The 26,548-nt window shown below is 38.5% G+C and overlaps 1 protein-coding gene across 7 annotated transcripts in view; it reads left to right on the top strand.

Moving 5' to 3' along the window:
• Positions 1 to 26,548, top strand: part of ank1a (ankyrin 1, erythrocytic a) — a 314,583-nt gene that overhangs the window by 154,451 nt on the left and 133,584 nt on the right. The window contains exon 1 of one of the 7 annotated variants that reach the window (XM_061906617.1): positions 1,966 to 2,054. The exons of 5 other annotated variants lie outside the window; for them this stretch is intronic. In XM_061906617.1, coding sequence (XP_061762601.1) covers positions 2,016 to 2,054 — 39 coding nt within the window. In that variant the 5' untranslated portion in view covers positions 1,966 to 2,015. Of the gene's footprint in view, positions 1 to 1,965; positions 2,055 to 22,074; positions 22,271 to 26,548 lie in introns of those variants that run through there. One more of the 7 variants, XM_061906618.1, reaches the window with a different exon arrangement.

Genomic DNA, 26,548 nt, shown 5'->3' with positions numbered 1-26,548 from the left:
TTTGGGAAATTTCACAGTACACTACATATTCCGTACAATTGACCACTAAATGGTGACACCCGAATACGTTTTTCAACTTGCTTAAGTCAGGGTCCACGTTACCGTATTTTTTGGATTATAAGTCGCAGTTTTTTTCATAGTTTGGCCGGGGGTGCGACTTATACTCAGGAGCGACTTATGTGTGAATTATTAACACATTACTGTAAAATATCAAATAATATTATTTAGTTCATTCACGTAAGAGACTAGACGTATAAGATTTCATGGGATTTAGCAATTAGGAGTGACAGATTGTTTGGTAAACGTATAGCATGTTCTATATGTTATAGTTATTTGAATGACTTTTACCATAATATGTTACGTTAACATACCAGGGACCTTCTCAGTTGGTTATTTATGCATCATATAACGTACACTTATTCGGCCTGTTGTTCACTATTCTTGATTTATTTTAAATTGCCTTTCAAATGTCTATTCTTGGTGTTGGGTTTTATCAAATAAATTTCCCCAATAAATGCGACTTATACTCCAGTGCAACTTATATGTGTTTTTTTTTCTTCTTTATTATGCATTTTCAGAAGGTGCGACTTATACTCCTGAGCGACTTATAGTCCGAAAAATACGGTACAAGGGTCTGGCGAGATTCACGTTAATCAACCAGTGAGGACTGTCGGCTTCTCCTGAGCAAACTGTGGGCAAACACACAAGATGTCTTCCTTTTTTCACTTTTGTTTAAAAGCTGCTGGAGGTCTGTGCTTTGTAGAGTAGAAAATGCATCAGTATTCTTCGCGCAACAACTCTGTCATTGCTGTTAAAATAAAAAAAATACTGTATTATCATACTTGCCAACCTTGAGACCTCCGATTTCGGGAGGTGGGGGGTGGGGTGTGTGGTCGGGGTCGAGGCGGGGTGCGTGGTTGGGGGCGTGGTGGAGCGTCGTTGGAGGCGTGGTTAAGAGGTGATGAGTATATTTACCGCTAGATTCATAGATTCACCAAGTCAAGTATTTCATATATATATATATATAAAATAAATACTTGAATTTCAGTGATCATTTATTTACACATTTACACACACATAACACTCATCTACTCATTGTTGAGTTGAGGGTTGAATATTCCATCCTTGTTTTTCTAACCATATGCATGTACACTAGATGGCAGTATTCTCCTGTTTAAGAGTGTCACAACACATTGCTGTTTGGCAGACGAACTGCTTTAGGTAGACGAATTCGGACTGCTGTTATTGTGTGTTTTACCGCGCTGGGAGGATGATAATGAAACTGCCTAACAATGAACCCACATAAGAAACCAAGAACTCGCCCTCGATCATTCTATAGTTTTAACGTTATTGGGCAGACACGCTCTTTGTACACGTCATTCAGGTACGCATTGAGCTGGAGGAGGCTTAGCCTCCAGCTTCGCCTGAATTTCGGGAGATTTTCGGGAGAAAATTTGTCCCGTGAGGTTTTCGGGACAGGCGCTGAGTCTCCCGGAAAATCCGGGAGGGTTGGCAAGTATGTGTATTATTCTGTGTCTATGTGGCAAGGTACCCCTGCACCCATTCCTCTGGTAAGTCCATCTTGCTCAAGCAAAACAAAAAAACGTAGTGAATCCAAACTCACTTGAACCATGACACAACAGATCCATTTGTGAGCCACCAACACCTCAACCGCTTCCATCCGCCATCAGTGGCCTGCTGTCCAGCCATGGTCACTGTATGCCTTCTCATCCTTACCGGGGTTTAGGGTGTGTGGTGCTCCCTCTGGCATTCCCTTCTTTACCTTACCACCCCTGTCTCAACATCATGTTCATCTGTTGCTCCCCTACTCTTCATTGCTGCTGTTGTTGCTGTTGTTGGTTTTTTCCTTTTTGCTGCTCCCTCTTTTCTATCACAGCATCTCTCTTTATCTCACTGTTGCTATTAACTGGGCTCTGTCTTTATGTCGTATGTTCTTTTAGGCCCACGCCGTGCATCGCTGGCTAATCGATCAGGACAGTAGTGTGAGCACTGAGATGCCGGATGGCCAAGGAGTATGGCTCTATGATGATGAAGTAAATATCTGCAACACGTATATCTGGCTTTTTTCTTTAATAATCACTATGTGTGTGTGCGTGTGTATATATATATTTATATGTATATACATATCGATGGTCATCTTGTTATGTACAGTTTGTGTCACTCTGCTTTTATTTTCTCACATGTTTCCTTGTTTTGCTTATGGTATTGTAGTGTTGGTTCATTCAAGTGGTGCTGTTGTGCTGTGAGCTAAATCAGTCGTACAGGTGTCGTGGATCACGCTGGAGCTCTTTTATATGTTTCCCTCCCCCTGCTTGACAGATTGTACTAACCAGCTGATTGTTTTTTATATTGTTTTTTTATTTTGTTTAAGCGTTTGTTTAGAGATACGAGTGTCTTATCTGTTTCGATATCCTTCTCAGTGTCTTCGCGGAAACCGATGTTCTCAATGATCAGCATATTACATGGCAAGAGTCCACGGGCAAAATCTGACTGACACTTTGTAAACATGACCGTTGTTCTTTTCACACAGTCCACGCAACAGAGGTCCATGCTAATGATAAAAAATTCACGGTATTTTTCCTGTGGGTTCTTCTGATTTGGTCAATATGCTTGTTTCATCCGTACCACTGTGATTGTGTTTAGGATTCGATCCGATTCAAGTGTGAACGTGCGGCTGTGAGTGAAAGAGTGCGCGAGAGACCTTATCACTGTGATGCATGCTTACTCTCAGTCCGTGCATGCGGCATCTTCAGTGTATTGGCCTGTCTGTGTTGTGTCTGTGATGGTGGATGCGCTCTTTCCGCTGCCTCCCTGCGGTCGTGCATGCCTTGCGCCTTTGATGTGTCGCTGTTTGTGTATTGCTGCTGTTGTGTAGTTCCTGTGTGACGTGCCGTGCCTGTCTTCTGTCCGTCTTTTATCTATGTAAAACAGTCTGGGACTTGATCGCCAAGGGTTTCATTGCTACTATCTAATAGATGATCTCTGGAAGAGAGTTCATCTAAGTGCAATAAGACCGCTGGGAAACTTGTTCCAGACGATTCTTTCCCCCTCAAATCTTCCCTTCTTTGCTTTCCCAAATTTTCAATCCTACTTTTCCTATCTCCATATTGCTCCCAAAGGCTATGGAGCGCTATGAGGTTTCCTAAAGCCCAAATGTTTTGAAGAATCATGACATTAACAAACAACAACATTGTAAAAAGTGGAAACAAACTGGCTTCTCAAAAAAACAATATGGAGTGTTATCTTTTTCTTTGGTGCCTATGGTTATGTGTGCATTGGACAATTGCATTTTTCTTCCCTCCTTTTGAATTGCCTGGTATGTTGGAGTGCTACGTGCATTCCAGGAGGGACTATGTGCATCTTGTTAGCATCTAGCACCATCATTTGGGACTGTATGTGTCGAGGCAAATTTATTTACAGCTTTTTGAAGAGGAAAGAAAACAACCGTAAAAGTCAGTAAAGCCGTGAATAATCAGCCATGAACAGGACTGCTGCAAATCAGAGGCCTTGTGGTTAGAGTGTCCGCCCTGAGATCGGTGGGTCGTGAGTTCAAACCCCGGCCGAATCATGCTAAAGATTATAAAAATTACCTCCCTGGTTGACACTCAGCATCAAGGGTTGGAATTGGGGATTAGATCACCAAAATGATTTCTGGGCGTGCTCACAGCTGCTGCTCATTGCTCCCCTCACCTTTGTTCACCCAGGGGGTCAAATGCAGAGGATAATTTCACCACACTTAGTGTGTGTGTGTGACAATCATTGGTACTTTAACTTAACTTAAATAGGTCAACGCTTAACCAGGAAGTTGGTATGGACATTTAAAAAGAACTACCGCACTTTCTGCACGATAAGCCGCTGCATTTTTTTCTCAAGCTTCCCTACGGCTAACCTATGGATTTTTTTTTTCGCTAACAGCTAGACTATGGAATGGATTTAGCAAAACAAAAACAAAAAAACATGTACTGAAATAATCAACTTAAAGAAACTCAAAATGTCTACAATTTACAAGGAAGAGGAATCCTGATAAACATCTGGACCATTATTAAAAAAGGAGAAACTCTTATGTATTTTATAAAGGAAGAATAAAGACATCAATGACATTTCTATTTTGTTGGATTTTGGAAACAATTAAAGTATGTAAATAAAAATGTACAATACCTTTTTATGTAAATATTTCATTTCACAACGTACCAGTTTATATCTGCTGCTTATAGTCCGGTGTGGTTAATATGTGAATACATGTTTTTTCTTCTGAAATGTAGTGGTTGCGGTTGAATTTACAGGTGCGGCTTATTGTCTGGAAAATATGGTAGTTGTTTTAAGTGATTGGGAAACTCTTCATTGTTCTGATTTTGGTAGGGGTCTAAAACACATGCGGGTCATTCAAATTCTATTAACCCTCTTCATCAACCTGTCGAGCCCCCTCCTGTAAGACAGAGTTGTGTATTGTCAGTGGTCCGTGTAAAGGTCCTGGCCCCTGCTACCATTAACACTCATTAGGCTAGGAGAAGGTCCCCTTATCATCCCACAGCTCTAACTAGCCCTCATTTAGTCCTCAGAGACAGATGCTCCGAGAACCAAGCCCCATTCGTCACACTGCGGCCGCATGGCAGACTCAATATGAAGAAAAGCAAACTGTCACACTCTGCACTGTCATATAAATTCTCTCCCGTCTCAGTTTCTCTTTTCCAGCTGCTCCCTGGCCCACTGTAGAAGCAGACTACATTAGGAGGCCCATTCAGGGCCAGCCACCAGCAGTTGGCTGTAATTTGTTTCGGCGAGGGGTGCACAGGGTCATTTACATGTGAAAGGCCACGGCCTATTCAAATATTGTTACACTCATTTCTATCCCAGGGTTATTAATACCAGCTTTCAAATAATTAAGATTAAAAGCTGTTGGGGGTTATTTCTCCATTTTGTTGAGCCTCCAGATAGATACCAACATTGGCGAGAAAACAGAGGAGCAGAGGTTTTCTGAACTTGCTGATCGATTAGATTACTTAGACGTTTGCTACAGTGCTATCTGAGATGTTTGATGGAGAGAACTTTCAGTGGAGTCATTCTAAGAAGAGAAACTGAGTGACAAGAAACGTGCATGAATGCATGCATGTGCATGTGTTTAAGGTGAATGCGCAGAGCATGGGGAAGGTGGTCAGCAACTCTTAAAGTACGTGTCCTGTCCACCTTTCGCCAGATGTATGGAGCAAGAAAAACAGGTCCCTGGTGAAGTTTCTATGCCTTGTCAAAAATTAGATCAGGGACATCCTAAAAACGTACACAATGTTTATCTCAAATGTCAAAGCATATTTATTCTTTGTCTCTCAATAGTGAATTGTTATTTCGTAACAGTGGAACCTATGGTAACGCGTTTCCACTCCAGAAAAATACCCCAATGGTAAGTCATAATTAGGAGATGAAAAGTCAAAATTATGAAATAAAAAAGTCGGAATTATAAAATAAAGAACTTGAAATGAGAGGAGAGAGTCAAAATTATGAATTATGAAAGTCACAAATATGGGATAAAAGTCATAATCATTCAATTAAAAGTTATATTTATGAGAGAAAAGTCAAAATTATGAGGGAAAAAGTCAAAATTGTGAAATAAAAAGTGATAATTATGAGATAAAGGAGTTTAAATTATCAGATGAGAAAATCAGGATTATGAAAGTCACAATTATGGGATAAAAGTCATGATTATGAAATGAAAATTTATATTTATGAAAGAAAAGTTGAAATCGTGAGAAAAAAAAGTCAAAATTATTAAATAAAAAGTAGTAATTATGAGATAAAAAATTAAAAATGTTGAATTAACAAAATTTGAGATCAAGTCAAAATTCTGAGATTAGAATATTCATCATTATGATTGTTGAAAGTTATGATTTTAAAAAGTCATAATTTTGAGAGAAAAGGTCAAAATTATGAGATTAAAAAGTCATTATTATGAAATATAATGTCATAATTATGAGCAAAAAAAGTCATAATTATGAAATGAAAAAAATCAGAATTATGAGCTAAGAAGGTCGAAATTAAGAAATATGAAAGTCACATTTATAGGAGGAATTGTCATAATTATGAGATTGAAAATCCTATTATGATATAAAGTTGTAATTCTGAGATTAAAATATTCATAATTATGAGATTTTTAAAAAGTCATAATCATCAGAGAAAGGGTCAAAATTATGAGATTAAAAACAATCATTATTAATAAATAAAATGTCATAATTATGAGCAAGAAAAATCCAAATTATGAGATGAAAAAAATCTGAATTATGAGATAAGAAAGTCGAAATTATGAGTATGAAAGTCAAATTTCTGGGAAAAAATTGTTGTAATTATGAGGTAAAAAGTCCTACTTATGTGAGAAAAAGTCGAAATTATGACAAAAGAAATAATTATGAGATTAAAAAAAATCGAAATAACAAATCATGATATAAAGTCAAAATTCTGAGATTAAAATATCCATAATGATGAGATTTTTAAAAGTCATAATTATGAGAGAAAAAGTCAAAATTATGAGAGAAAAATTCATTATTATGAGATAAAATGTCATAATTATGAGCAAAAAAAAAGTCCAAAATATGAAAGAAAAAATTTCGGAATTATGAGATAAGAAAGTTGACTTTATGTAATATGAATGTCAAATGTATGTGAGAAATTGTCATAATTATGAGATTAAGATATATGTATGAGAGGAATAGTCATAATTATGAGAAAAAAAATCAGAGTTGTGAGATAACAAAGTTGAAATTAAGGGATAGTTGAAACTATGATCTAACATGTCATAAAAAGACAATCATGCGATAAAGTCATAACTCTTATCTTGTAATTTTGACTTTTTATCTTATAATTCTGGAATTTTTATCTTTTAATTATGATTTACCATTGAGTATTTTTTTCCTTTAGTGGTGAAAACGGGCTTCCATAGGACACCGATAAATGTAACAGTTACTCACATCAAAGGATAGAAATAGAAACAATGGAAACATGCATGTTGCCACAATACAATTTTAAACTGTAGAAAACGTTAGTCACCGCTCGTTTTTCGCAGCTCTTTGCAATCGAACATCGCCATGATAGACCCATTTGTGCAAAGTAGGATTATCATATTATAAATCAAATATTTTCATAGTTAGCGCATAAAACCTTCTAAATATGTGTTTTTCACAAAATTAGAGACCTCTATACATGAAATGAAACCCGTCTATACACTCGTTTCACCTAATATTGTAGCCTTGAATGTGTTCTACTGTAGATTACAGTACTCACTAGTAACCCATAGGATCCTCCAAGCCACAACAACATGGCCACAACGTGGAAATACTTTTGCAAATGCTGGATAATTCCTCTAAGTTAGAACTAGGCTGAAAGTTATGATACACGTCGCTCAAGCCAAAGCTGTGTTATTGATGTCGACGATGAAGCGCATTAAAATAGTTTATCTCCATGTTTTCCGGGCAGCTCTTCATAGCTGACAGCAGTCTCCTTCAAAAGGTTTTTTGTTTTTTTTTAACACTGAATATATGTAACTGATTATTTTCTGTTTGAATTTGTGTGTATTTAAGAAATCAGTATTAAAAAAAAGCCAGTCTATAAAAATTCAGTGCTGAAAAATTCAGTGTGGAAAAATTTGCTGCCTCAAAAATCGAGACTCACTTCCAGTAAATTAAGCCTGAAGCAATCGATCCCGTCTCAGAACCAGCCAATGGGGTGTCAACTTTGAAGTCACGTGACACAGGTCATACAAAACAGCATAAAAATGGCAGTTAACTGGGCTACCTTGGCATAATACTGTATGATTAATATTTCAACGCGGCCGGCTGGATATTTCCAAACTGAAGAAATTATTCCAATGGTTAGAATCTGCACTTTTGATTGACGCATGATTGGATACGAACAGAGTGGGGCGGGGCTTGTTTACAGAGTAGAAAATCTTAAAGTCAGTTTCAGACGGAGGCAAATTCCAACAACAAAGTTCTGGAAAAAAGTGATGTATCAAATACGTGGATGTTTTTTTTATTTTTGTTTTTTACCCCTGACTCGATTATTCAAGCTGTTGATCAAAATTCAGTTACATAAATTCAGTGTAAAAAAAAAAAAAAGCTTTCGTAACGGAGACACAAATGAACCTCCATATTCACCAATGTAGGGACATGTTATTGACGAGGCAGTAGTTCAAGATGAAGTCCTTCAAAAAGTGGGTCAAGCTGAGGTTGGGAAAATAGAGTAGATGTTGTGTTGTTTAATAATGTTCACCCTTAACCCAGAATAGGATGTCCCGCTTGGTATTATAAATTATAACAATATAATTAACTTCTAAAGGCCTTAGTGGCCACATGCGTGGACAGCACCTTTTAGCTCCTATTTCCAAAATGGTGTACTCTACTGTATTGGGAACTTATGCCGACATATGGACACTGCTGTCTGGTGGTGTCAGAAGAGTATTACATATAATGCAATTTGTAATTACAAAAAAAAAGTAAAAATACAAATTTGCATGTCACTACACATGAAAAACACATTTGTTCCTTATGAACTAAGAACATCTTATAAAAAGATGATTTTTAGTTGTTATTCTAATTCGGGTCCAATAAGCCCAAATAGCAAAGAGAGAAAAAAAAAATCATGTAAACAAACAGCTTGGGCCTTAAGAGGTTAATAAAACATACTATTTATCGATCGCTTCAACATAATACCAATAAAAAACAAGAATACTGAACTTTAATACATATAATACATAATGATATTTGGTAAACGCAGAAAAGAAGGTCAAACACAAATAAAAATAGATAGGGTGTAATAACAGTGTTATATCCTACTCAGTGGCCTAGTGGTTAGAGTGTCCGCACTGAGATCGGTAGGTTGTGAGTTCAAACCCCGGCCGAGTCATACCAAAGACTATAAAAATGGGACCGATTACCTCCCTGCTTGGCACTCAGCATCAAGGGTTGGAATCGGGGGTTAAATCACCAAAAAGGATTCCCGGGCGCGACACCGCTGCTGCCCACTGCTCTCCTCACCTCCCAGGGGGTGAACAAGGGGATGGGTCAAATGCAGAGGACAAATTTCGCCACATCTCGTGTGTGTGTGACAATCATTGGTGCTTTAACTTAATTTAAAATTATATATTTAACACTTAATGTAGGCCAAAAACCTCAAGCATTTGCTTTGAAAAAAAAAAAAAAGTATTAAAAAAAATCCGCAATGTAGTGACGCCGCGACATTTGAAGTGTGTTGTAGCGAGGAACGATTGATTGTAAGTAATAATTTGACATAGGTCTCACAAAAAGACACACCCACGGTTAATCTTTCGATTCTCAATGAACTGAGGACGTGTGCAATGTGTTTAGAAAGTTATACATTTTACAACCTCAGGCCTTCAAGTTTAAAAGTTTTAGTTTGCAACACTAAAAGTAGATTATTTGTTTTTCAGCATTACCACCAACAATCTCATTTGTATGCACAAAATCCCCGCAAGGTCTGAATGCCAGATATGGCTTATAAGCATTGCTAATTGTGCTTCCTTTTAATTGTAATACTAATTCTATCTGTTCTTATCTCTAAGGCTGATTCAACATCTCCAATTAACTTAACGTGCACGTTATTGTGTGACAAACCCGAGGTAACCTGAGACAAAACCACACAGAGAAGGCCATACTAAGATTCAAACCCAGAATTTTCTTGCTTACAACAACAATGCTAACCAATCACAGTTATGATGAAAAGCAACCTTACTCTGCCTGAAATATACGCCTTGTTTGCATTAGGATGATTGCTGCATTATGCTGAAGTGTTGTGTGTGTGTGTGTGTGTGTGTGTGTGTGTGTGTGTGTGTGTGTGTGTGTGTGCGTTATGTATGTATGCGGTTGTGTATGTATGACTGTGTGTGCGGGTGTGTGTGTGCATGCACTTTACTGGAGGTGTGCGTGGTGATGTGTAAGTATGTGTGGTTTCAAGGTTCATTGCGAGTGGGACTTTTAGAATATGTACTTTTGCGTGAGGCAGCATTTAAGTGATGGGTCCCCAAACTTTTTGATTCGGGGGCCGCATTGGGTTAAAAAAATCTGGCCGGGGGCCGAGCTGTGTGTATATATATATATATATATATATATATATATATATATATATATATATATATGTATATATATATATATACACATATATATGCACATATATATATATATATATATATATATATATATATATATATATAGGCAGCACGGTGAAAGAGGGGTTAATGCGTCCGCCTCTCAATTTGAAGGTCCTGAGTCGTCAGGGTTCAATCCCGGGCTTGGGATCTTTCTGTCTGAAGTTTGCATGTTCTCCCTGTGACTGCGTGGGTTCCCTCCGGGTACTCCGGCTTCCTCCCACCTCCAAAAACATGCACCTGGGGATAGGTTGATTGGCAACACTAAATGGTCCCTAGTGTGTGAATGTGAGTGTGAATGTTGTCTGTCTATCTGTGTTGGCCCTGCGATGAGGTGGCGGCTTGTCCAGGGTGTACGCCGCCTTCCGCCCGATTGTTGCTGAGATAGGCACCAGCGCCCCCCCGCGACCCTGTTAACAATGGGAAAATGCATTTTTAGACAATAGGATTTGCCTGAGTGGCTAGGAGGCACCAAGAGTAACAAGCGGTAGAAAATGGATTAGAAAGGACTGATTAAAAAATAAAAAATACTAAATCCAAAATAAATAAACTTTTTTTTTTTCTTCTTTTTTTTAATTGGGACTTTTCCGTGGGCCGGATTTTGGACGTAGTTTGGGGACGCCTGATTTAAGTTGCCATATTGAATCAGTTTAGTTATTAAAGGGGAACTTCACTTTTTTTGGAATTGGAATCGTAATGAAAAAGACATGACGACGGATGGACTTTTTTTTTTTTTAATGCATTCCAACTAAATAAAAGTGAAGTATATTTATATAGCGCTTTTTCTCTAGTGACTCAAAGCGCTTTACATAGTGAAACCCAATACCTAAGTTACATTCAAACCAGTGTGGGTGGCACTGGGAGCAGGTGGGTAAAGTGTCTTGCCCAAGGACACAACGGCAGTGACTAGGATGGCAGAAGCGGGAATCGAACTTGCAACCCTCAAGTTGCTGGCACGGCCACTCTACCAACCGAGCTGAATCGCCCCTGCTTACAGCGGAGCCATTTTATTTTGTCCTTGAAACACAATAAATAACCAGCCAAAAAACGGCAACAATATTCCATTTATATTTCGTGACTTGAATATTAACTAAGTATTAGTGATGCTGTTATTATAAGCGCTACCTCAACGGCGAAGCAGGCGGGAGACGGTAGATTTAAGAACTACCACAACGGCTGTGATGGCGGAGGAAGGCTGCAGCAGAAAACAGTCCCTCGTCGTCTTGGACTCCATGCCACTGGGCCCTGACCCGATTCTGTCAAGGATCGTGTGGTGACTGTGCACCAGTATCCCCACGTAAAACTAAGTCACGCACAGGCATCCTCCATAAAGGGATAGCCCCCCTACCAGGAGGATCGTCATACTCGTTTGAGTGACCGCAGATGATAAGTGCTAACGCAGACCAACTAGTTATAGCTGTGATCACAAGCTTGTGTTCAATTTCAACATCATCGACTGGCAAGGTGTTTCCTCGCTTCCTTGCTCCCTGGAAGTCTATTGTAGATCATAAGTCATGCATCTCACCTGGGCAGAAGATGTCTGAGGACATGTTCAGACAAGTTGGAACTAGTTTTTTACCGATATCAATATTTTGATTATTTTCGATACTTCTCGATACTTTTCTAAATAAAAGGGACTACAACATTTTTTATTATCACTAATCTTCGCCTCCATGGCGACAAGTAAAGTAAGTTTCTTAGAAGTATCATCCCTGCAGGACGAGGAGTAGCTAAACCTGCTTCACTAGACACTGTAGCTCACCGGCGTCAAAATGTAAAGAAACGCCATTGGTGGATCTACACCTGACATCCACTGTAATGATACCAACTACAATAGCGTATCTAGTCAATACTACTATGATTACGTCGATATTTTTTGGCATCAAGGCATCTTCTTTCTTTTTTTTAAATGAATATTATGTTTATAAACGCAGGAAATATGTCCTTGGACACATGAGGATTTTGAATATGACTAATGTATGATCCTGTAACTACTTGGTATCGGATTGATACCATGGGATGGTAACATCCAAAACTAATGTAAAGTATCAAACAACAGAATAATAAGTGATTGTTACATTTTAACAGAAGTCTAGATAAAACATGTTAAAAAAGAAAGTAAGCAGATATTAACAGTAAATGAACAAGTAGATGAATGATTATTTTTCTACCACTTGTCCTTAATAATTCAGAGAAAATAATAGAATGGAAAAGGACAAAATATATGTTACTGCATATGTCAGCAGATTAAATTACGAGCCTTTGTTTGCTTACTTACTACTAAGAGACAAGTCGTCTTGTATGTTCACTATTTTATTTAAAGACAAAATTGCAATAAGAAAGTAATGTTTAATGTACCGTAAGATTTTTTGTTTAAATAAAGCCAATAAAGCAATTTTTGTGATCCCTTTTATTTAGAAAAGTACTGAAAAGTATCGAAATACATTTTGGTATATTTAAATTATATATATATATATAATATATGTATATGTATATGTATAAAACTTTACAGTTATTTTAACTGCAATATAAAATATATAATTATTCATGCCAGATTTGAGATAGTCATCGACTAAAAATAAATAAATGGCTCTTAAAATTAGGGACATTTCTTGAAATAAAATTTAAAAACTTGGTAAGTGACAAAAATTTTGCAGCATACATGAAGACAGACGCGTAAAATTGATTGTACTCGCTTTATTGCTCATTCAAGAAATGCAAACCTTAGCACACGTTCTAGTCCAAGTCCACCTTTAGTAGATCAGGTCTTAAGTCTTTGACTTACTGCTCGATTTCAAATATGTTCTACTCTATTATTGGTTTAAATGGATAAACTATTCATTAAGAGCTGCCTGTGCATTGATGTCTGAATGGGTCTGTTGTCTGGGAGAGGAGGTATGAGACACTGACTCAGTGCTTTGTGCAGATGACGATCCCTTTACGCTGTGACAAAATGTACTCATAACTGAACACCTTCTAGCATGATAAATAGCTCGTGTGTTTATGTACTGTAACACTTCATATATTACAATAATATCCTACCGTGGCGTTAAAGGGGAATTTTGCCTATTGTTCACAATCCTTATTAGAGACAAGAAGACACATTTTTTTGTTGTTATTTTTTTTTGCATTCTAATTTGTTATAATCGGCTCGTTCTAGGTGGCTAGCAATGCAGCTAATGGGAGCAATCTATTTTGCCTGTATATATCCTCTAAAAATGCATCAAAAAACTACCTGCAGTACATTAATTACATTCTGTAACCTGTACAACAGGGGTCACCAACGCGGTGCCCGCGGGCACCAGGTAGCCCCTAAGGACCAGATGAGTAGCCCGCTGGTCTGTTCTAAAAATAGCTCAAATAGCAGCACTCACCAGTGAGCTGCCTCTATTTTTTAATTATATTTGTTTACTAGCAAGCTGGTCTCGCTTTGCTCGACATTTTTAATTCTAAGAGAGACAAAACTCAAATAGAATTTGAAAATCCAAGAAAACATTTTAAAGACTTAGTCTTCACTTGTTTAAAAAAAATCATTTGTTTTTTTTACTTTGCTTCTTATAACTTTCAGAAAGAAAATTTTTGAGAAAAAATACAACCTTAAAAATTATTTTTGGATTTTAAACACATTTTTACCTTTTAAATTATTTCCTCTTCTTTACTGACAATTTAAATTGTTCAAATAAATACATTTTTTTATTGTAAAGAATAATAAATACATTTTAATCAATCCGAGCATAGTAGCTCGGATTCAGACTCTGATTTCAGCTGCGTGAGCGATTCAACAGATTACGCATGTATTGAAACGGATGGTTGGAGTGTGAAGGCAGGTATCGAAAACGAAATTAAAGAAGAAACAGAAGCTTTTGAGCCATATCACGACAGATAGCGACATGGGAGGAAGAGCAAACAAATTTGTCGATCGCTTTCTAACCAACGATTGGTATGTGTTCGTTTGGCATTAAATGTGGGTAAGTCAATAACATCAACCAAACTCACCTTTGTGATTTCGTTGACTTTATCATTGGAAATGCATCTGCTTTGAGTGTCGCAGGATATCCACACATTCAGTCGTAGCTTAGCTGTCGTCGGTACAGTATGCGGAACAAACGAGGGACTTTCGCATCTCTTGAACACTTTTGCAACTTGAATCCGTCTCTGTTCGTGTTGTTACATCCTCCGACAATACACCGACTAGGCATGATGTCTCCAAGGTACCGGAAAACAGTCTAAAAAACGGAAAATAACAGAGCTGATTTGACTTGGCGTGTGTAATGTGTTTGAGAAAATGGCGGGTCGCTTCACGATGTGACGTCATGGGTGAAAGGTCATTGCTCCGACAGGCGAACAATTAAAAGGCGTTTAAATTGACAAATTCACCCTTTTAGAGTTCGGAAATCGGTTAAAAAAAAACATATGGTCTTTTTTCTGCAACATCAAGGTATATATTGACGCTCATATAGGTCTGGTGATAATGTTCCCCTTTAAAATGACCAAAATATAGTAAATATTTTACATATTACATATTGTTATGAAGGTGTAGGTAACTACATTTAATATAGACTTGCAGTGTGTATATAAAACATTGATGGAGGGGTTTAAAGTGGTTTTAGAGGGAATTGAAGGCTACAACGGTGACTCCCATTAGCCACATTCTGCAAGCATTTTTTTTTTTATCATCTTTAAACCCCTCCATGCCCCTACACACACACACAAAATACATGTGTTCTTGTCTTTCGCATTGTAACTGACAGGCAGAATAATACTGTATCGTGAGATTTTGATGCCTTTACATCCCTAGTGGTGAACCAACAAGTATTGCTGGTCCTGGGATACATTGTCTACACAAGTGTTCTGACGCCTGTTCATTAACCAAACTGATTTCAATCCCAGTCTTTCTGAGCAGATTGTGCCTGATGCTGACTCAGTCCCAGCTGTGACCCATGACTCCGGTCTTTGTACGAAATGGAGTGTGCGCTTTCTGCTAGTGCTTGACAACACAGAGTGTTGTGAAGACTCATTCTCTTCACAGCGATGCCCTTTCGGTCATCCCATTCCCTCACACACCTTCACTCTGCAGGCTTGCTTTTTCATCTCTACCTGTCCACTTAGGAAGATGAATGGAGGTCTGGACCAGCAATGATACACTCCTTTCCCTTTTTTTATTGACTTCATTCATACGTGGATGAATTTTTCCAACTCTTGAATTTAATCTCCCACAGGTTTGGGTGGCGTTTCGCATTTATTGGAGTATTTCTATTTGTGGTCAGAAGTTTACATACACTTATCATGGTCTTAAGTGTAAATTCAATTACTTATTTGATTGTTCTTTTTTCAAAACTGAATCATGATAGAACATATATTTTCCATGTTTTCTACAAACCCCATTTCCATATGAGTTGGGAAATTGTGTTAAATGGAAATATAAACGGAATACAATGATTTGCAAATCATTTTTAACCCATATTCAGTTGAATATGCTACAAAGAGAACATATTTGTCAAGCTTTGGCATGGATTGTGTGTGCTCCTTCGACGCAGAGGGATTACAGGACGAGCCAGGCGTGAATTAAGGTACATGATGTTTTATTTGGAATTCTAAATACAAAAATAAACAAACTAAGGGCGTTCACAAGGAGGTATAAAACTTGGCTACAAAATATAAACAGGAAACAAAAACACTTGCTCGATTGGCATGAATGAACTAAGAACAGAAACAGCACAATGGCATGACTATAAACAACTAAAACAAAACACTTACTGTGACAACAAAAACGGGAGGCAAGAATAGCAAGATGCGTGGCAGGTGATCGCGGGCATGGAGAATGAGCAGCAAGGTCGTAGATAACAATGAACGTTAGAACGGCATGGGTAATGAAAGTTGATGTTCCCAGACTGATGGACGGAAAGAAATTGACTTAAATAGTGGCTGTGAATAATTAGGAACAGGTGCGGGACTGAGGGCATGGGCGTGACTAGGAGGGCAAGGTGAAAAGCAATGAGTTGTCATGGTAACAAAAACAAACCAGGAAGTGAAAAAACAGAACAAGAGTCCAGAACACAAAACAAAACATGATCAAACATGAAATCAGATTTACAAACGTGACAATATTTGATGTTCAAACTGATAAACATTTTTTTTGTGCAAATCATTAACTTTTGAATTTGATGCCAGCAACACGTGAAAAAGAAGCGGGGAAAGGTGACAATAAATACTGATGAAGTTGAGGAATACTCATCAAACACAATATATGGAACATCCCACAGGTGTGCAGGCTAATTGGGAACAGGTGGGTGCCATGATTGGGTATAAAAGCAGCTTTCATGAAATGCTAAGTAATTCACAAACAAAGATGGGGTGAGGGTCACCACTTTGTAAGCAAATTGTCGAACAGTTTTAGAACAACATTTCTCAACGAGCTATTGCAAGGAATTTAGGAATTTTACCATCTACGGTCCGTAAAATCATCAAAAAGTTCAGAGAATTTGGAGAAATCACTGCACGTAAGCGATGATATTATTTATCAACAATATCCTGAAACGCCGCCGGCTTGGCAGGGCCCGAGCTCATCTAAGATGGACTGATGCAAAGTGGAAAAGTGTTCTGTGGTCTGATGAGTCCACATTTCAAATTATATTTGGAAACAGAGGACATGATGTCCTTCAGAACAAAGAGGAAAATAACGATTCGGATTGTTATAGGCGCAAATGTCAAAAGCCAGCATCTGTGATGGTATGGGGGTGTATTAGTTAGTGCCCAAGGCATGGGTAACTTACACATCTGTGAAGGCACCATTAATGCTGAAAGGTTCATACAGGTTTTGGAGCAACATATGTTGTCATCCAAGCAACGTTATAATAGACGCCCCTGCTTATTTCAGCAAGACAAGTGTTACAACAGCGTGTCTCCATAAAAAAAGAGTGCGAGTACTTTCCTGGCCCGCCTGCAGTCCAGACCTGTCTCCCATCAAAAATGTGTGGCGCATTATGAAGCGTAAAATATGACAGCGGAGACCTAGGACTGTTGAACGACTGAAGCTCTACATAAAACAAAAATGGGAAATATTTCCACTTTCAAAGCTTCAACAATTAATTTCCTCAATTCCCAAACGTTTGAGTGTTGTTAAAAGAAAAGGTGATGTAACACAGTGGTGGACATGCCCTTTCCCAACTACTTTGGCACGTGTTGCAGCCATGAAATTCTAAGTTTATTGCTATTTTTTTTTACAAAATCAAGTTTATGAGTTTGAACATCAAATATCTTGTCTTTGTAGTGCATTCAATTGAATATGGGTTGAAAAGGATTTGCAAATCATTGTATTCCGTTTATATTTACATCTAACACAATTTCCCAACTCACATGGAAACAGGGTTTGTAAATACAATAATTTTAGTGCACAAGATTTGGATTAATTGTGGATTTATTTGAATATTACATTAGGTCAGGGGAACTAAAAAAATTCAAATAACTCCTTGTCGTCTTTACAAATAAAATAAAAAAATCCTCAGCAAAATAAACCAAGACAAAAAAGGGAAAAAACAGCACTGACATATTTTGGTCTTTAATTAAGTCCATAGTCGCCTTTTGACCTGTCCCTACTGGCTGGCTGAGCAGGAGCTCTGTGTTTTGGACCCTCAGTCTCAGGGAAGAGCTAAAAAAATAAATAATTGTAGATTTACACAAGTAGAGAAAATCTTTGTAGTCATGCCTATTTTGGATGTGGTACAACTGCCAAAGTCTGGAAGAAGATTAAATTACATTGGTTAGCACATTTTCAGGAAAACCCAGGAACCGCCAAGTCCACAATGACAATTAATTAGAGCTTTTAGGTCACAAAGAAGTATGTATGTAGCAGTTAAAGTGAGACTTTCAAACCTAACACTGGAGTAACTGTCACACAAGATAGTGTCGTGCCCTGGGGCTGTTTTGCTGTGGGTGGATGGAATTATAAAGAATGTGGACTACCCCCAGATTAACCTCAAATAAAGTAAGATGGCAGAAATGTGGACACATTTGGGTGTTCCAAAAGGATATTGATCCCAAACACACATGAAACTGGTATTGGAATTCATAGAGTAGGCTGACATAACATCCTGGAATTATGTTACCCAAGCGCTGACCTCAACCATATTGAATATTTGTAAACTATGCTTTAAAATTTGTCCAAACCTACTGTAGGACAGGTGTGCTTCATAGGCCCCAAATCGCTGGATATATTTGAAGATGTATGTATACTTCTTACCCAGTGTACATTTGGAAAAATGCAGGGTGACCCAAAAAAAACTGAACCCATAAAAATGGTAGTAAATCTTACAAAGGTCCAACACATTTTAAGGAATTTGCTGACTTTAAACTTCAGTCTGTGTATGATTAATACCCAATGTTTCAGGTAATGCACTCGCTTTGCATGGAAGTCACTCTTTCCAAAATATGGTCCAAAAGGGCAATGAAGGGAAACATGATTGCTGCCTTCAGTTCTCCAATGTGTTCTAAAACAATCCTCGAACGATCGGTGAACTGAAGTCAGCAGTCACAGCAAAAATGTTTGAAATCCCCCAGAGGAATCCACCTTCTGCCATATGACGGTTGCCTTTGCCTTGCCATTTGCAGCACATATTGGAAAGAACATGACATTTATTTAAATTGGCATTCACACATTGCTTGCAATTTATCGGGGTACGCCAAAGACCGTGTGAAAACCGAACACAAAACCTGGTCATCCATCACCCATCCATTATGAACCCAAAGAACCACGGTGATCTGACAAAAAAATTACCATGTTCAATTCTTTGTGACGTTTTGAAATGAGGCTTATTCAAAACGCATTTCACCGTGTCAAAAACAACAGCCTCCGGGCGCCGTGGCTCGGATGGTAGAGCAGCCGTCCAGAAACTTGCGGGATCCTGGTACAAATCCACCTTCTGCCATCCTAGTCACTGTCGTGTCCTTGGGCAAAACACTTCACCCACCTTGTCTCCACTGGTGTATAAATGTGAAGGAATGTTTGGTGGTGGTTGCCGCAAATTGGAAGCCATGTTTCTGTTAGTCTAACCCAGGGCAGCTGTGGCTACAAACGGTCTTAATTTCCCCACTGGGATTAATAAAGTACTTCTATTTCTGAACTTCAGTTTACCGCAATCAACGTGGAGAGAATGAATTATGGATTATCAGTGTCACGCGCTTTGAGTCACTAGTAAATATAAAAATGTTAGAACATCTTAAGCTGGAATGGAACCCAAAGCTGAGATGGACACGTAGAAAAAAAAAAAGTATTTATAACAAAAAGTGGACTTACGAGGAGCGAAAAAACAAACCAAAAAGCACACTAAAACAGAGCGGGAATAAACAAAAAGCGCACTCAAACGGAGTGGAGAATAAACTACACCACTCCACCAGGATGAGGCCAACGGGAGAGATGATCACAATGTAGCCAAGTGAGTGAAAACGTTCTTGGTGCAGAGTGAACCATCGTCAATGACTGGTCCGCACGGCTTAAAAAGGCCTAATTGCTAACTACCCGTTGGTGTGAGAAAGAAAGAGGCGCCGCCCAGGACTGCTGAAGAGACACTTCAAGAGAAGGCAGACAGGTGGCAGCAAAGCAGTGGAGGCAAACACCACAACTCCATTATTGTTATTACTATCCGTCATAAGTGAAGTGAATTATATTTATATAGCGCTTTTCTCTAGTGACTCAAAGCGCTTTACATAGTGAAACCCAATATCTAAGTTACATTTTTTTTTTAAACCAGTGTGGGTGGCACTGGGAGCAGGTGGGTAAAGTGTCTTGCCCAAGGACACAACGGCAGTGACTAGGATGGCGGAAGCGGGAATCGAACCTGCAACCCTCAAGTTGCTGGCACGGCCGCTCTACCAACCGAGCTATACCGCTGTCATAATCTGTCAGTCACAATTTTCTGGCGGACCTTCTCGATGTAAACATGATAACTATGCGTTGGCAGTGAAGTTAAACACGGATCCAATCTGCGTTATGGCCATATTCACAAAATGTTGAGAAAGGTTGTTTGCCATCGTTGGGATGCAGTTCAACGCCATTAAAACATCCAAGATAATTGAAAATGTGGGAGATGATTGTACACAGACAGAAGTTCAAGGTCAGAAATTTTCTAGAAATTTCCTGTATCTTTGTAAGATGTAATAACATTTTTATGGCTTTTCTGGGGGCGTCGGGGTTTGGGTCACGCTGTCTATAATAAATTCAAACTAATGCATCTGATTACTGTTTTAAAAACCATTGAAGACGTCCTGTACATTCCGCCATGGAAAAAGAGCGGTTTCATCAAACTTCTGACCACAACTGTATGTGCCTCAACATATGAAGTTTTTCCATGAACTGTCTTGCAATTTTCTTAAGTCATCCCAAGGCTGCTCAGTTCATTGGCCCGTTCACCATTTCTGTCATCAGTCTCGCATCGGTTGCCTATGACCGTACTCACACTGTGTAAGTCCGCCATGCGGGTGTTGGCTGCCATGCAGTGTGTGCCAGTGAGAGTTGAGGTCTAACAAGATAAAGGCGGGTGACAGGCTGAGGAAAGATAGCTGACAAAGGGTCAGTATTTATGTCGATTCCTCCCCCAGCTGGTCTCGGACCCCAGGACACAGGCCATAAAGCTACTACAGGCAGCACACGTGGGAGGCTGAAGTTCTTTATTCTGTCAACAAGGCAGAACTGAAAGTGGGTGCAAAGGGCACGTCGGTCATGGATCTAAATCAACCGTGCCACCCAGCAGAAGTGTGCCACGGTTTACTACAACTTCCCTAAGACATAATGGAGCATGTTAGCCATAGGTTTGATGAGAAGATATCAAAACACATTTCTAACGTCCAACGAAGGGCAGTGCCTTCGATATATCTTCATTCGGTCACGTTTATTAATTTTTTTTTCTCCTCAGCTATATTGAACTACTGCTGACCGAGACAGGGGAGGCTTACCTCAGAGAGTTCCAGGCCATATTAGTGGAACTCACCACAATTTGTCAAATATTTAGCAATGTTCTCCCTCTGTAGTGGAGATGTAGTTGCATTTACACAGTGAGGACGGGAGATGTGTCCCATGTGATATTTTTGCCCAAGTCACGGTCCATTTGTACGTAGTCTTCTTTCTACATTGCCCCCCCCCCAGTGCCCCCCTCCTACAGCATTTATCTCCCTGCATGGTTTTGGCAGCGATGTGCTTTTCCCAGCATTTAGCCAGGAGAGGGAGCGAGGAGGGGAGAGGTAGAGAAAAGAGGGCCTTTTCAACAGAGGAATGACGGACGCTTTATTAAAGGAGGTAGGGTCTTTTGAGAGAATGGCCCCTTCATGCCCCCCCCCCCCTTCCCCAACCGGAGTGTCTGGCCCATTGTCATGGGGAGGTGGTAGCGGCCCCCCGCCAAGCGCTTTGTCACTGTAAGTCACCTCACAGACTGAAACAGATCTGCGACTTAAAAAAAACTATTTTGCACATTTTCTATTTCGGGGTAGCCTGGTCCGTGAAAAATGATTGTGCGGCTGTCACAAAACATACAGGCGACGCAGAGATGGGCGTGACATGTGGGGAAGACAGGACAAGAGAAAGGAGGGATAAGTGGAGGTGACAGTGCAACTGAGTGGGAATGGTCGATGGGGTATGTGAGGAGGAGAGTCCAGTAGGTAGAGGATGCAGGAGAGGGTAGGCAAAACTCAAAAGCGCGGGCTAAAAAAAAAAAAAAAATTGACCGAAGTATTTGGAATCAAGGATGTAGTTTGCAGAAATGACGTGAGTGCGGCGTGCCCACCGGTTTTTGGCTGCTGGTAAAATGTGCGCCTTTAGATACAGGCGACATTCCTGCAGAGATAAACCCCTGGGCCTCTTCACCCCCCCACCCTACCCCTTGTCTCTCCACCCACCACGGCCGGGTCCTGCTCGCTCAAGTGTGTGCATATGTGCGTGTGTGTGTGTATGTGTGTGTGTGTGTGCGCGCCCGTGTTTACGTCGGACGGGAGGTCGACGCGCCCTGCACGGTTGGCACTCGCAGGGGTGCAGCTGGGAAGTCATCTTCCAATTTGGGAGAACGTAAGAAAGACAGCGCAGGGCCATCAGGCATGCCAGTCAAGATCGTCACTTGCGGAGTGAGTACTACTCTTTTACTTTTCTTCACTTTTCTTAGGTCCTTCTACCTTTGGCAAGGTCTTAGATATGTGTCGTGTTTATCGATGGTGACGGAAATCCTGATATTTGCTTTCATCTTTTAAAATAACCTTTCATTCATTCAAATATTGACCTTTTTGGGGCTATCCTACAACTGGTGTCATCCTCAATCTAAACCTTCATAAGGAAAACAAACTAAGCAAGGATGCAATCCATGTATCTGCAAGGGTTTAAACTTGCACTTTTTTGTGTTTTTTTATTTTGTTTTTGGTGGAAAAGTCATACAAAAAATAGTGGCCATATTTTTTCTATGCTCACCTGGTATTAAATAGCTTTGCAATATAGGAAGGAGCAAGATTGCTCTGGATTATCTATGCAAATTTGGTGTATGCATGCGTCAAAGATTAGTGCAAGTGTGTCTGTTTTATTCTCTTAATCTTGTTTTTGACTTCCCTTGCCTCCCAAAGTTTGGTGTTCCAATTGTATGATGTCAAAAAGGATTAGCTGTGGTAAGTAAACCGTAGGTCAAAACTCCTCAGTTGGTTGATGAATGAATTCCACTCAGATCAACATTAGTGAAGACTGTGAATGCGTGCGTTATAATCCAGAGATCCAACAGAGCTACACACACTGAGCCTTGTTTACATGCAAGTCTTTAAAAGTACAAGGGTAAGTCTTCAACTCCTTCATTTAAACACGGGAATGCACAGTAGTTACAATTAAGTGCATACTAAGTCCTTATCCAGAATGACCAGATGACACTATCCATCAGATAATACTGAGGACTCAAGCTTTGAACTTCATTGTGTACATAAACAAAATTGTTGAGTAATGCACACACCAGCACACACTTTGAACGTGTGCGTTATAATCCAGATGTATTCAATATCATTTTGTTCAGAATATTTTGAAAGCACATACACCAGGTAAGAATAGGTAGACTACCAAAGAGAAATGTTTTGTTTTTTTACGTGGACTAAAAAAAGAAAATAATATGATAATAATTGTCATAACAATAGTATTTTTTTAGAAAATTATAACAAAAAAATGACAAACTAAAAACACTTTTCAGTACAGTATTAATCAAAAGCAAATTTTCACCCATGATTTATCTTGCAATATAGCGCTTTAAAGTCATTTACTTTGCTGGTGTGTGCATTGTCTATGTACACAATGAAGCTCAAAGTACTAAAAGTACAGGGCTAAGTCTTCAACTCCTTCATTTATTCTTTCTGGGTCGAACTATGAATTGCGGTCAATTTCATTTGGAATTTTTTTTGCTATGTCTCTTCAGTTCATTGTATTCAATATGATTTTGTTCAGAAGATTTTAAAAGCACTTATAGCAGGTGAAATAGTTAGACTACCAAAGAGGAATGTTTTTATTTGGCATGGACTGAAAAAAAAGAAAAATATGATGATAATTGTAATAATAATTGTATTTTTTAGAATTTTTTTTTTTAAAGAACAAAATGACGGACTAAAAACACTTTTCAGTAGTATCCTAATATAGAGCATGGTCATCATGCTAAATCCTAGCTGTATATTCAGTACAATATTAATGAAAAGCAAATCTTCACCCATGATTTATCTTGTGATAAAGAGCTTTTAAAGTGTTTACTTATCTGGTGTGTGCATTACTCAACAATTTTGTTTATGTGCACAATGAAGCTCAAAGTACTAAAAGTACAGGGCTAAGTCTTCAACTCCTTCATTTATTCTTTCTGGGTCGAAATATGAATTGCGGTCAATTTCATTTGGAATTTTTTTTGCTATGTCTCTTCAGTTCTTTGTATTCAATATCGTTTTGTTCTGAAGATTTTAAAAGCACGTATAGCAAGTAAAATAGGTAGACTACCAAAGAGGAATGTTTTTTTTGGCATGGACTAAAAAAAAGAAAAATATAATTGTAATAATAATAGTATTTTTCTAGATTTTTTCTTTTTTTTAAAGAAAAAAAAGACGGACTAAAAACACTTTTCAGTAGTATCCTAAAATAGAGCATGCTCATCATGTTAAATCCTAACTGTATATTCAGTACAGTATTAATAAAAAGCAAATTTTCACCCATGATTTATCTTGCAATAAAGAGCTTTTAAAGTGTTTACTTAGCTGGTGTGTGCATTACTCAACAATTTTGTCTATGTACACAATGAAGCTCAAAGTACTAAAAGTACAGGGCTAAGTCTTCAACTCCTTCATTTATTCTTTCTGGGTCAAACTATGAATTGCGGTCAATTTCATTTTGAATTTTTTTTTATGTCTCTTCAGTTCTTTGTATTTAATATCATTTTGTTCAAATGATTTTGAAAGCACTTATAGCAGGTACAGATGGGTAGACTACCAAAGAGGAATGTTTTATATATGGACAAAAAAAAAAGAAAAATATGATAATAATTGTAATAATAATAGTATTCTTTTTTTTAGAATTTTTTTTTTTAAAGAAAAAAATGACGGACTCAAAACACTTTTCAGCAGTATCTTAAAATAGAACATGGTCATCATGCTAAATCCTAACAGTATATTCAGTACAGTATTAATAAAAAGCAAATTTTCACCCATGATTTATCTTGCAATAAAGAGCTTTTAGAGTGTTTACTTAGCTGGTGTGTGCATTACTCAACAATTTTGTTTATGTACAGAATGACGCTCAAAGTACTAAAAGTACAGTGCTAAGTCTTCATCTCTTTCATCTATTCTTTCTGGGTCGAGCTATGAATTGCGGTCAATTTCATTTGGAATTTTTTTTGCTATGTCTCTTCAGTTCTTTGTATTCAATATCATTTTGTTCAGAAGATTTTAAAAGCACTTATAGCAGGTAAAATAGGTAGACTACCAAAGAGGAATGTTTTTTTTGGCATGGACTAAAAAAAAAAGAAAAATATGATAATAATTGTAATAATAATAGTATTTTTTTGAATTTTTTTATTTTCATTATTTTATTTTTTTTAAATGACGGACAAAAAACTCTTTTCAGTAGAATCCTAAAACAGAGCATGTTCATCATGCTAAATCCTAGCTGTATATTGAACACAGTATTTAATCAAAAGCAATTTTTCACCCATGATTTATCTTCCAATAAAGAGCTTTAAAGTAATATACCTAGCTGGTGTGTGCATTACTCAAGTATTTTGTTTTTGTACACAATGAAGCTCAAAGCTTGAGTCCTCAGTATTATCTAATGCATCGTGTCATCTGGTCATTCTAGATAAGGACTTAGTATGCACTTAATTGGAACTACTGTGCACAAGGTATTCACCATATCTCATTTGAACACTTTGGATTTAACCCTTTTTGGTCATCCCTTCCAATCGATGTCAAGAACCATTACAATCTCATACATGAGCACAGCGGCTGCAGCACGGCCTAATATAACGAGCTGACCAATAAGAGAGGCTTAAAGGGAGACTTGGAGTGTGCGAAAGTAAAAAGTAAGACTGAACAAGATGCTTTGACGTCTATGAAGAACAGGTTTTACTCACAGACAGCATGTTGAGATTAGCACCGTAACGGCTTCTCTCAATCTCCGTAAATGTGCCCAATGCCGAAAAGGTCCCATGGGTCTCCATCTGACTGAGTCAACACTTACTCCATTTCTGTATCCGGCACCGCCTCAACCTGTGGGAGACAACTGCAGAGATGGCGGCTAAAGGGGAAAAGGCCTAAGAAAGAAAATCAATTTGTTGAGCAATTGCAAGTCAGCAGAAAAGGATGATGAAACAGCTGTTTAAGTATACTCTGCAGGAATTTCCAATTCCGCTGCTCAGTGTTCCTGTAAATGGTATAGAATGCCTGTGATCACACTCCTAGGAGTACATTTAGACGTCATTTATCAGGCAAAATTGGGGACATTTTAGAGAGGTGGTGGCGTTTATACATTTGTACTTAAACTTAATGGGTCCTTTATTCAAAACCGACTTTGCGTACCTGCGGGTACCTGCTTATGTGTTTTAAGGATCCCCATAAGTCCTGAAAATTTGAAATCAAATTGACACGTAGGAGGGCTACGGCTCCCAATGAAAACTGCCAACCAAACGGCACATTCCAATAGGACAGGGGTCGGCAACCCAAAATTGTGAAAGAACCATATTGGACCAAAAATGCGAACAAAAAATCGGTCTGGAGCCACAAAAAAATCAAAGCCTTTGTGACGGACTTCCTGCCGTCACCGTGTGGGTTGCTGTGACACTCGATACAAGATGCATCGTAGCAGGTTTGACTTGTGTTTAGTATTTCAATAACTAGGTCATCTTTTTGCCA

This window comes from Nerophis ophidion, linkage group LG07 (genome assembly GCF_033978795.1).
Source record: "Nerophis ophidion isolate RoL-2023_Sa linkage group LG07, RoL_Noph_v1.0, whole genome shotgun sequence".
In the NCBI taxonomy this organism is placed as follows: domain Eukaryota; kingdom Metazoa; phylum Chordata; class Actinopteri; order Syngnathiformes; family Syngnathidae; genus Nerophis; species Nerophis ophidion.
Note: the sequence above shows the minus strand (reverse complement) of the source record. Positions and strands in the feature narration are given on the sequence as shown.